A 12,524-nucleotide genomic window follows, 5' to 3' on the forward strand; every position below is an offset into this window, starting at 1 on the left:
ACACGGACACAACATCCAGACTTTATAAACAAATCGATAATTAATTAAGTTCAAATAGGAGTCACCGTTATATACATTAGCTAATTTAAACCGGTTTTGATAATTCGTAAGTTTGCCTAAAAATTTACTATGTTTTCTTTTAAACTAAACAAATGTTTTAAAACAACTGTTTTATAAACTCTGATAGTTTACTGAGCCATCTCGGTGGCTAATGTAATCTTCCGAATTCAAGTCTAACTTCTAAGTCGGGTTGGGGAGAGTACGTACCCCTTAATGAGCTTACAAAATACGAAAAATTAGTTACTAGACTTGCTCCAATAGATACCTTAAGAAATTAAAAGAAAAAAGTATCCTCACTTTTTGAGAAATACAAAATTTTGTTAACTCAAAATAAAATGTAAAAGGCAACAAATGAGGGACCATTTTTTTCGATCCAAATCACCTTTGGCTTAGTTTGCCAGTCATGAAATTTTGACTTGGAAACCAAAAAAAAAAAAAAAGCTTAGTTGAAAATCAGTTGTACATGAAAGTGACCAAAAGCATTTCATTGGTTTTTTTTCTACATTTTTATTATTTATAATTTTTTTATAGTTTTACACTAAAATGAATCTAATTATCAATATGTACTAATTCATATAAGTGTGAATAATTATTTGTCCAGATTCATTTTACATGTTCCTTTTCTATTATTTTTAAATATTTAAGTTTTTATAATATTTTTAATGTTTAAGATTTTTATTGTTTTGCACTCATTCATAATAAATTTGAACTATTTATCAATCTATTTTAGATGTATATATATATATATATTTTTAATTTATTATTTTTAATTTTTTGTTAGTGTTGTTAATAGTTAATTTGATTAACTGACGACTTTTGTTAATGAAAAGATATGATTATTTTTCTTACAATTGAAGACTCAATAAGGTTGATTTTTTTATTTTTTTCTAAGGTTTTTTTACCCTTAAATGTTTTTATAAAACTAATAATTTTGTATTAATCACCCAACCACATACGTGAAAGATGATAATTTTAAAATTTTATTTTATTTTTAAAATTCTAAAATAATAAGAAACCAAAGCTGTCCATGTTATTGTCATGTTGGTTTACATCTCTTTCATATCTGCTTTTTCATAGCTTGAAGTTTGTACCAAAAGAAACTATTTTAGTACCTATGTTTTCAGATGATTTTCTTACCTAATAACAATCAAAATCTTAAAACTAAACAATTAATAAGAAAGGGATTTATTAGTATTTTAACAATTTACGAATCAACACGTATTAATATAATGATAAGACATATTTTATTTTTAAAAAAATTTAAGTTTAAATTTTAAAATAAAATTCTCAAAAATTTATTAATAGTAAAACCAACATAAAGAATATACTGTTCCCACAATTATGTCTTAACAGAAAATTTAATAAATAAAATCTTCAAAATGAATGGACCAGCTTTAAGCCAAGGATGAAGAGGGTCCTCCATGATAGTCGCGTCGCGCATTGGTATATGTGGCTTGCATGTTTTGTAGTTCACTGTTCCACTGAATGTCATCAATGTGGGACTGCTACAAATAAAAATTATAGGCTTCCAATCATCATCGACCAATTTGAATATATTTATATACATATTTAATTCATTAAAAAATTTAGAATAATAATAATAATATTTTGAATGGAATTGAGGAAAATCCAAGTTAAGTTCCAACTAATTCATTTTTATACGAATAATAGCTTCGTTCGTGAATAAATTCATTAATGATAGAAAGAGAATATAGTTCAACAACCTTTTATATCAAATCAATTATTATAACATATTGTATATATTTCTATTATATATTATTTTTTAATTAGGTCGATGTCACAAATTAATCGAACATTAACTCAGTTGAATAATAATTAAAATATCACGAATTTACAAAATAAATTATATATTTTATATTAAGAAAACAAAAAAAAACACACGTATACATTTAAAATCTAAACTTAAAATATTATAATTTTTAATATTTCTATTTTACCATTTCAACTAAAATCTCATTTATTTTTAATAAATATAATTGCTATATAATTTTATTTTTCATCCATTATATATATATATATATATATATATAAATTTTAAATGATGAACAAAATTAATTACATTCCAAACATTAAAACTCATTGACTCTTCTTTAGGTGTCCCATTAGTGGAAGCAATAAATGAGAATGTATAAAATTGTAGACCCAACTTTTATTTATTTATTGATAGATAAATCGTTTTACATTCCATAATTTCGACATGTATAAGATTCCATTCTAGGATGCTGAATTTGAAGTATTTAATGCTAAAATATTTTAAATAATTATAATTATAATTATTTCTTTTTGTGAATTCTTTTTATAGCACTTAACGTTAGATCTTTTGGTAATTTGCTGATTATTCTTTTTAAATTAAAGAGTCAAATTATTTTTAAAAGAAAATATTAATTCAAATATGAATTTTTTAATAATGTTGACTTAGCAACTCGTGTGATAGTCTACATATAATCTGCATGAACTGTACGCTAATATGACACTATTTATCTTCTATGACACGTTAATAAATAATTTTGTTAACCAATTGAATTAACAGAGGAGGAAGGTAGTAGCTTACATGGTGAAATACCGGAGTGAAGGTTAGGAAGAAAACTTTATGGTTTGAGAGTTAAGGGGTTAAGAAAGAAGTGAGTACATAGTTTGTGTGAGCTATTTACATTGTCATTTTATAATAGGAGGCAAGTTTGGTTTGAAACATTAATTTGGTAGTGAAAGTGATGCTACGTCCTAGGTTAAGATGTTTTAGGACGACTTCCAATCAATTACCCTAGACCTCCTCGTGGTTTTCATATAGTCTTAGTGGAAATGGCAAGTCCCAAAGTTCACAAACTAACTCAAGGTCTATTGGTTGGGAGGTCGTCTATGCATGGTTCGTTGTGTCGTTGGTTCTGAAGAGAGGCATGTGGTTCTCTTTGGGTACGGTGTGAGGTAAGGTATAACAAATTTAAAATTGACAAAATAAAATGCAAATATAAATATAAATTTTAGAAAATAAATTTATACAAAGTTTGTTAAAAATAAAGTACAATTTTAATCAATATTTTCGTTATAAAATAGTAAATTGACTCTTTTGAAAAGTTAATGATCAAACCTGAATCTTTTAAAAGATTAAAAGTCAAATTTATCTTTAAAAATTCAAATTAACAAAAGATATAAATATTAAAAATTAAATTTAACATTATGAAAAAACCACAAAAATATAAAATTCGTCTTAATATATTATATTTTAAACCTGTAAAATTTTAAAAAACTCATTAACATAATCTTATTTTTATTTGTAAACATATTAAAGTGTTAGATAAGGTTTATATATATATATATATATATATATATATATATATATATATGATAAAAAATTAAAGAGTGCTGGCAAGTTCAAATTTAGAAATCATTAAAAGAGTTGGGAAAAAAGGACGAACTTTTAATTTTGGGGTTTTCAAATTTTTTATAATATATTTAATTAATAAGAAATTTGATTTTAAATTAATTTGTATTAAATAATAAATAATTATTAGATTTTTATTTTATAAATATAATTAAGATTAAATAGAATAAAAATTGATTTGTAGACTTATTATACAATTATAATAAAATATATAATAACTCAATTCAAGATTCGACTCAACATATCAGTAGTACTTTATTTGAGGGAAGCTCTTACTATATTTTCTAAAGAAGTAGGAAGAAGACTATCCTCTCCATATTGACCTTTGTTGATATTATGCATAAATAAGGCTGATAATTTTAAATAAATAAAATTTAAAAAAAATAATTTTAATAAAACCATGTATAAATATTAAATTAATACCTGAAATCACTAAAATAATTAGTAACCAAATAAGATAGTAAAAGAGAAATTCGTATATCACAAATGTAGATGATAAGACTGAAACCTAAACTTTCAAAGTATCAATGTCAAGGCTTCATTAATAAAATAAAATATATATAGGTTTTAAATAGACATGTGAGTATTTTAAATAAAACTAATCTTAAGGTAGATTCATTACGTGAGTGAAAAAAATATTTAAATAACAATTTTTTGAAAATTAATAATTACTGATAAAGTAATAAAACTGTAAATATTAAACTTTTGTAATGTTAGGTGGTTTTATTTTATTTTAAAAATAATTAAGTCATCTTATATATAATTTTTGTTTTAAAAGATTTGTCATTTAGTAATTTTTTATTAAATTAGTGCTCATTAACTTGTTACATCAATCTAAAATTTTGTTTTAAACTTTTTACAGTTCGACAATTTTTAATTGAATTGATACTCGGTTGACTCATGACATTAATTTAATAAAAACTTAAATTATAACATAGATAATGATTAAATAATTTTAAAAACTTTTTTAATTAACCGAATAGAATTTTTAAAATTAATCCTGAGTTAACTTAAAAGGTAACTATTTTAAAAACATATTTTAGATTAAAATTATTTTAAAATTTTTAATATTTTAAATAAATGAGTTTAGATTAAAATTGAATTATTATAAAAATATTAGATTAAAATAAGATTAAAAATAATTGAAGCTATATAAACACAAATTCCATATAAATTTAGCACAATAAAGTTTTGATACTTTATAAAAAATTATAAAAAATAAAACAAGAATCTCCCCGTTTCTACTATTTCCTTTTTTTTTTTTCTATTCTCTACTTTGTTCGTAAGAAAAATAAATAAATAGTTTAGTGGATTAGTGTTAAATGGAGGTGTTCATGGGTCAGGCTGGGTCGGGATATTAAAATATTTTATACTTGTCTAAGTTTGATCCGAAATATAGACTTAAAATATTATTCAAATTTGTCCATATTTTCAATTGATTAACCCAAGCTCAATTTAGATATGTCCATACTATTTTTAAAATTTTTATATTATTTTAATTTATTGAAATTTTATATAGTCATCTTAATATTATTTTAGTGTTTACATTAGAGTAGTATTATATATTTAATATAGGTTTATTTTTTTAATGTGTTATAAATTACATAATAAATAAAAATAACATAATATAAAATATTATAAACTTAAAAACAGATTAGGCTGGGCTTGGCCTTGAGTGTTCAAGCTTAAGCTTAAGCCCAACCCATATTTTAAATGTACATAATTTTTTTTTTACTTAAGTTCATTTTTTGAATTTAATATTTTTATCTAAATTTTACTAAATTTTAGACGAACTTCATATTTAAAGAAGTTAACCGGTCCATGAACTAGTCTAATTCAATACGTAAGCATTGTTGATTGTATTATTTAAGTCATAAAATGCCTTTAGGCAATTGTTAAGGAACATAAATTATGTAAGCTATGGGCCTTTAGGGAGGCCAACCCCCCCCCCCCCCCCCTTCGCCTTTTTGATTATAAAAACAGTAGCATCAAAATCAGTGAAATGCATTTAAATTAAAATATGTAAATTTAAAAAAAAAATCACATCCTCTGAAGTAGCTACTCACCTCTTTTAAAAAGGTACTACAATAGTATAGCATATATGAATGCCTAAAAAGCAATGCAACATATTTAAGCTTAAAGTGTAGGCGTCGGGATAGTATAAAATATTTGCATGGGTTTTTGTTTATGTAAAAGAATCTAAGCTATTTGCATGGATTTTTGGGTTGTAGCATATAACTTGCAAGATTCCTTTGAACTAACTTATGAAGGCATGCATGGCCCTTGGTTAAGGTTTGCTTGGTGATGGGCTAAGCCTCAGGGGTAGTTCTCTTTTGAGTACGTGCTAGCCTGCTAGGCTAATAATAAGATTTTTAGAATCATAGTCCAACAAATTAGATTATTTTTCGTCGATTTAATTGGTTGGTGGGTCTAATCAGTCTAATAGGTTAATTTAGTTTGATTAATTAAATCATTAAAAAATACTTTAAAAATAAAAAATTTAATTTAATTGCCTAGTTCAATCAATTCATATCAATTCTTGAGCCAATTGATCTAATTTCTTTTTCTAGACCGATACTTGATTCTTGATTCAACCAGTTTGTATAATCAATTGAATCTATTTCAAACTACCATGTCTAATAATAAGAGATTATTTTAATTTTCCTATAGATCATATTGGGTATTTGCATAGCCCAATTAAATCTTGTTTCTATTAAAAATAAAAAAAACACCAAATCAAATCTTGGTTCTCCTTAGACCCAAACAAGAAGTTCCTCTCTCAAATATCAAGCCCATAGAGAGAAAAAAAAAAGCATGCAAATTTTCAAGAATAAAAAAGAAAACGATTAGTATTTGATCCACGTCAGATGTGATCCATTAAAATATATAATAATTATATTTATTTGTAATGAATTTTAAAATCATTTTTAAGTTATTGGTGATATATTTAATATAGTCATTGATAAAAGTGACGGATTAAATTTTGTAAAGTTTAAATAAATCTTTTAGAAATTTTAATAGTTTTAGTTAAAATCTTCAAATATTTTGAGAGGATTAATTAGAATTTTTAAAATTTTAGAAGATTTAATTGAAATTAAAAATAAATTTAGGAACTGAATTAATTTTTATATTATATTAAAACAGTTTAAATTATTTTTAAATATAAAAATATAAAAATTAATTTTTTAAAGAGAATATGAAGAGGAGGGGCTAGGGCGTTGACTTGCCTACTTTCTATGTCCTTGAAGGTTAGGAGTAGACTTCACAACTTCAAACATTAACATGGGTGTAGTAAAAAAATTTGTTTGGGAGACTAGAATTAAATTATATATTTTTTATAATAGTAAAAATATAATTTTTATTTTAATAGTTATATTTTTATAATTTTTAAAGTATAAAATTAAACTTTTATTATTTTTAAAAATTAAAAGATATTTTTATTTTTACCATTAATAATTTAGAATTTTATAAATTATAAAAATTAAATATTTTTTTTTTCATTTTAGTCCCAACCCTGGATTCCCCATTCACCATAATATGTTCGCAAACATGAACATAATACTAAACAATAATTAAAGCAGGAGACTACATGAAAGAAAACACAAATGTGAAACAAATATATGAAAATGAAAAATTTCTATAAAATACAAATTAGTAATCTATGAAGAAAATTTAAATATAATTATAACACAATAAATATACGACCAATTACTTCAATGAAACCTTTAACCCACCAACTTTTTACCAAAAAAAAAATCCATCCCTTTTAATTTTAGGTAATATTTGACTCCTTGTTTAATTTATCTCAACATTCCTCTCATTAATTTACATTAAGGGTGGGTTTGGATGGGCGATTGGATTTAGCTTACTTTTTATCTCACACTACAGTATCGCTACCGTATATAATCTTATCGCCACTGCTGTTTTTACACTAACCGCAGGTAAACGCACATTCTAACTCACCCTTAGTATTTAAATTTATTTTTATGAAATTGATATTTCATAACTTCTAATATTAAACATAAATAAAAGATGGATGGTAAATTTAAAATATTTAAAAGGAAAGTTACATAGTTTCAGGACATATCTAAAAATGTTTTTATTTTTGGTAAATTTATTGGGATAAATATGATTAATAGTTTTTTACCTTGATGAAACATATTATTTCTTATTTATAGGTTGGAGAGGAATATAAATAATTGTAGATATTATGTAAAAGAAAAACAAATATACAACCAAAACTGATTAAAAAATCATTTTTTCCTATTTACATTGGAATTCCTTTTCATTCCAAAACCATATTATTTATTTCAATATGATAAGTATGAAGCCCCATTGTCCTCAATAGGTAATCATTTGTCCTTTGAGTTTTGGTTTCATATGTGTCTTCTTCTAAATTAAACAAAAACAAAAGATGATATACGTAAACATTTATCTCATTAATGGTGAAACTATTAAATTATAAATTGTATTTTTAACACAATTAACACCTTACAAATCAAAAATTATAAGTTAATATAATGGCAAAATTTTATTTTAATCTCTTAAAAAATTGTATTTTAATATTGAGTCTCTAATTTTTTCTCACTTCACTCATTCTTTAAATTTTAAGAAAAATTGATCAACATTTTTTTTTTGTGATAAAGAAAAAAAAGATACATCTAGACTACATAAGCTAGCCCAGCACCAGCCCCCTAACGGGGATGTTTCAAAAACTCGCAAATCATGTCTTCCTTTATGTGCCAGCTTGACCAAAGTATCATCCTCCTAATTATCCATTCTAAAAATATACAAAATACTCCAATGATCTATGTTGCGTCAACAAATAACGAATCCTTATAATCAAAGCCGAGTTGGATCTTCCTATAGTTCTCTCCTGAATGGCTTTAGCCACCTTAAGATTATCAATTTGGATTGCCACAATGCCATAGCCCCGATCAATTAAAATCCCTAACCTATACAAGATACCTTATAATTCAGCCTCAACTGAGCAACTACCCAAGAATCTATTAATCCCCCAATGATCTATTCCCTATTTCAGTTTCTCACAATTCCTCTTGCAATAGCAGAACCATCTCTGTATTTGACAGAGCCATCAGTTTCCAAACAAGTCAATCCAGTAGATTATATAAATAAAACCTATCATGTCAATCCATAGGGATTGAAAGATTCTAAATGTTTCTTGCTAGAGTGCAATCCCTAAAAACATGCAACACATTTAAAATTATGCCCAAAAACTCCACACCCCGAATTGTTCCCGAATCCCCGACGTACTCTCTCCAAATTAGTCAACAACCTCTGCTTGAACACAAGCTAAATAAAAGATCTAACCCATTGAGGACCTTAAAACTTCCAAGGAATCTACCACATATCCTCTTTCGGCTTCCAAAATGTTTCTCAAAGTTTCCCATACGCACTTTTGATCTATTGTAATTCAATGTAGCAGATTAAATTAGTTTTCGCACTTGAGGAGCTTGAATATAAGCATTTTCATTATGTTTTAGTTAAGTTTTTAAAGTTTAGTTTAAATACAATAAAAAGTGTATTTGGAGTTTTTTATTGACCTTAGGGGCCGAATGAGGCCTAAATGTGAGCTAATATACTTAGTAAGTGTGCAGGAGACCATTAGAGAGAGTACAAACTCAATACTAGTCGCTGTGTTGCAACACGGGAAGTTTGATATCACAACATAGGGAGCAAAATACAAGGATCTCGAGACTACCTTCGGTGTCGCAACATACTCTTGAAGCTGCCCTGAACCTGAGCATACTGCCTTCGATGTCATGACACAGCAGTGTCTATGTTAAGACATCGGTCCTGTATGGGAAACACTTTTGAGCCATGAGTGTTTTGGTCCGCACAATTAAAAGTTAAATACAAGAGCGTCGGCTGACCTAGGGTTAAGGACGACGACAACCCTAACTCCGTAAATAAGATCTTAAACACTTGTTAAAGGACAACTTTTCATATTATTAGTTTCCTTTGTAAACTTTATTTTTTAGTTTATTTTTCTTTCTCTTAGGGCAGTATTTTAGTTTGGCTTGACGCTTTTACCCTCCTTTCGTCCCCCATGCTTATATATAACCCATTGCTTATCAACATTCCAATCCCTTAGTCCTTACTCCCTCCATTTGTCTATTAACCAAAAAAAGCACATTTTAATGGGAAATTGTTTGCGGCATCAACAGCATCAATCATCAACACGGTGGGCCGGTGACAAATGGGGCTCAACGGCCTCGGCGGCTAACGACGGTGACGAAGAAAAGGGTCTTCTTGTAAATAATCCAGAAATTGGTTTGAATGCATCTCCTTCAGCTATTCATGAAGTGAAAGTGAAGATATCAAAGAAGCAGTTGGAGGAGTTATTAGGTAGGGTTGACACAAAAGAATTATCAGTACAACAGGTTTTGGAGCAGTTGATCAATGTCGGTAATCAATACGAAGCAAATCAACGGTCCTGGAGGCCTGCAATGCAAAGCATTCCTGAAGGTGAATTGAGTTGATGACGATCATAGATGGTAAAAGCCAAAAAAATAAAGAAACCTAGAAAATTTCTCTATTTTCTTTAGGGATTTTCTTGGGAAAGTGACAGAACAAAGAAAATTAAGTTTTTACAGCTTTTGATAATCAGTTTGTAAATAGAAAGAAGATGGGATTTTGTTGTAGAGAGTTAAAAGACTTCAATTTGACTCGTAGCTCCATTATTATTATTAAAGGCACTTGCCGACTTTGTCTTTCCCGATATGGAAATTTTTTTCAAATCCTAGTAAATTTGAGATTTATTTATTAAACAAATTTTAAATAAAATTTATACCCTTGCTATTATTATTCATTTCTATATTTAATTATATAATAATAAAGTTTAATATTTACTATAAAAATAAATATAGTTGATTTCTTTCATAAATAATATGTTTAATTTCAATTTTATTTTAATTTTATATTTAACTCAATTATATATTAACTTTCTAAAGTTAATTATTATCATTATTAAAAGTTTTAATGGAAAAAATTGATTAAAATATAAAAATATCTCAAAATTAATATTATAATTAAATAAGTAAATATTTAATATGTATTTACATAAAAATATTGGAGTTGTTTTCATTTGTGGATCTACTACTTCTTTAGGCGCATTTAGGCTCTCATTAGATTGTGAAGAGAAAATTCTCACTGGAGGCAATATCGATCAATTGAGGGGTCCTTCAACTCTTGATAGATAAAACTTTATAGATTTCTCTCAACTGAGTTGACTTCTTTCAATAATGCTTTAGCTTAATGGTAAGGTTAAGGCTCTCGTAACTTTGGGGTACTAAATTCGAGTCTCATTTTGTGTAGATCATGTATAGGTTTTCAATTTATATTTATTCTAGCTTATGTCTCACTATATGCGAACTTTGTATAGATTTATTTTGATAAACATTTGGATATATTCTAATTATAAGTCAACTAATGCTTTTGTTATGATGAATGAACTCTCTCTATATTTATTCTAGTATAGGTCTAGATATATTTTAATTATTAGTCTAATCGTGTTTTATAATGATTAATTCTAGTTATTGTTATTTGGATATAATTTTGTAATTGCAATTGTGATTGTACATATAAATATAATTTCCAAAAAAACTTACATATATGAATTGAACAATATCTTATGTTTAACATAGGATTATATTAGAATTTAATACAATTTATAATTTAATTTAATAATTATTAAATATTTTTATAACGAATTATTTTAATTTGAAATTATTGAATATAAAACAAATAAATAATAATTAACTGTTATCCTAGTTTTTGAAATGTTTTGATATATCAAAGTTAAATTATAAATTTCCCTTTGCCAAATTTGCAATCAATTGATATAAAGCTCTTAACATTATTTTCAAAATATTTAGAAACTTAAAATTACAAAATGCCTTTGAAAAATCTTGATTAAAAAAAATTACAACTTTGGGAGACTTCTACCGATACATGGTCACATAAGTATCGGTAGAACCAAGTCAGAGAGCAACCCAAGAATCCTTCCAGACTTCTATCGATACTTACGAATCCTTCTATCAATATAACCTAGTTGCACAGATTCTTGGGTTGAGTTCTATTGGTAGAAGTAAGTCAGAGAGCATTCCATGTAACGCCCCTAACCCGAATCCGTTACCGGAATAGAGTTACAGAGCATTACCGGAGTTACCGATTTATTTATCAGATATTTCATTTCATCTAACGTTCATATTTGGAACCAATTAAAATCAAACATATTGTCCCTTAACGTACTTATTTTTCTCCATATGTTGTACTTGAATTTATTACTCGTCTCAATTTAATTAATTTCCTTGTATCAACGTATCAAAGATAATCACCTATTTACATGTCATGATAAATATTATTCTTTTGCCATTTCTTCATAGACATAAATCAGGTAATTTATTATATCGATATTTCATGCCTTTAAAAATACAATTCAAGTTACACTAATTTACCTCGTTACTTGTTCATGTTTATAATTTCATTAATCCGATATTTTTTCCTTTCCACGTTCAAGTCTCGTATTCGAGTCATCCGGATCTTTACAAAGAAATTTGATTGTCGTTTTCATTTATTTCACGTTCTAATACATTCGGTTGATGCTCTAAACAAAATTACCATTTTACCCTTAAACTTTTTAATTAATGACGATTTCATCCTTAGGCTAAAAAATAAAATTCTTGCAATTTAATCCTTATTTCCAGCTGTTATTCTCAAACAAATTGATAATAACCCATGAATTCTATAAAATATCAGAATTTTCCATAATTTCAACAATTTTCAATTTAATCCTTAAAACATGTTTTTCCCCGATCTTGAGCTAAATTAATAATTTCATTCAATTTTGTAATTTTAAATAATAAAATAATCCATTTCATGCAAATTGGTCATTTCTAACTTTTTTACAAAATTACCCATAAAGTTTTACTTTTATTCAATTTAGTCCCTGAGCTTAAAACATGCAAATTAGCCATGCTAGATGAGTATTCATACATATTTTTCTCCTCCTCCTCTCCGTTCCACATCCTTAATTTATATA

General features: G+C 26.2%; 1 protein-coding gene across 1 annotated transcript; it reads left to right on the plus strand.

Annotated features, from left to right (window-relative positions):
- Positions 1-9,571: 9,571 nt before the first annotated feature.
- LOC128286670 (uncharacterized) lies at positions 9,572-10,248 on the plus strand. The gene has a single exon (XM_053024024.1). The coding sequence runs from the start codon at positions 9,622-9,624 to the stop codon at positions 9,961-9,963; it is 342 nt and encodes a 113-aa protein (XP_052879984.1). The 5' UTR covers positions 9,572-9,621; the 3' UTR covers positions 9,964-10,248.
- Positions 10,249-12,524: the final 2,276 nt, after the last annotated feature.

This window comes from Gossypium arboreum, chromosome 1, assembly GCF_025698485.1.
Source record: "Gossypium arboreum isolate Shixiya-1 chromosome 1, ASM2569848v2, whole genome shotgun sequence".
In the NCBI taxonomy this organism is placed as follows: Eukaryota; Viridiplantae; Streptophyta; class Magnoliopsida; order Malvales; family Malvaceae; genus Gossypium; species Gossypium arboreum.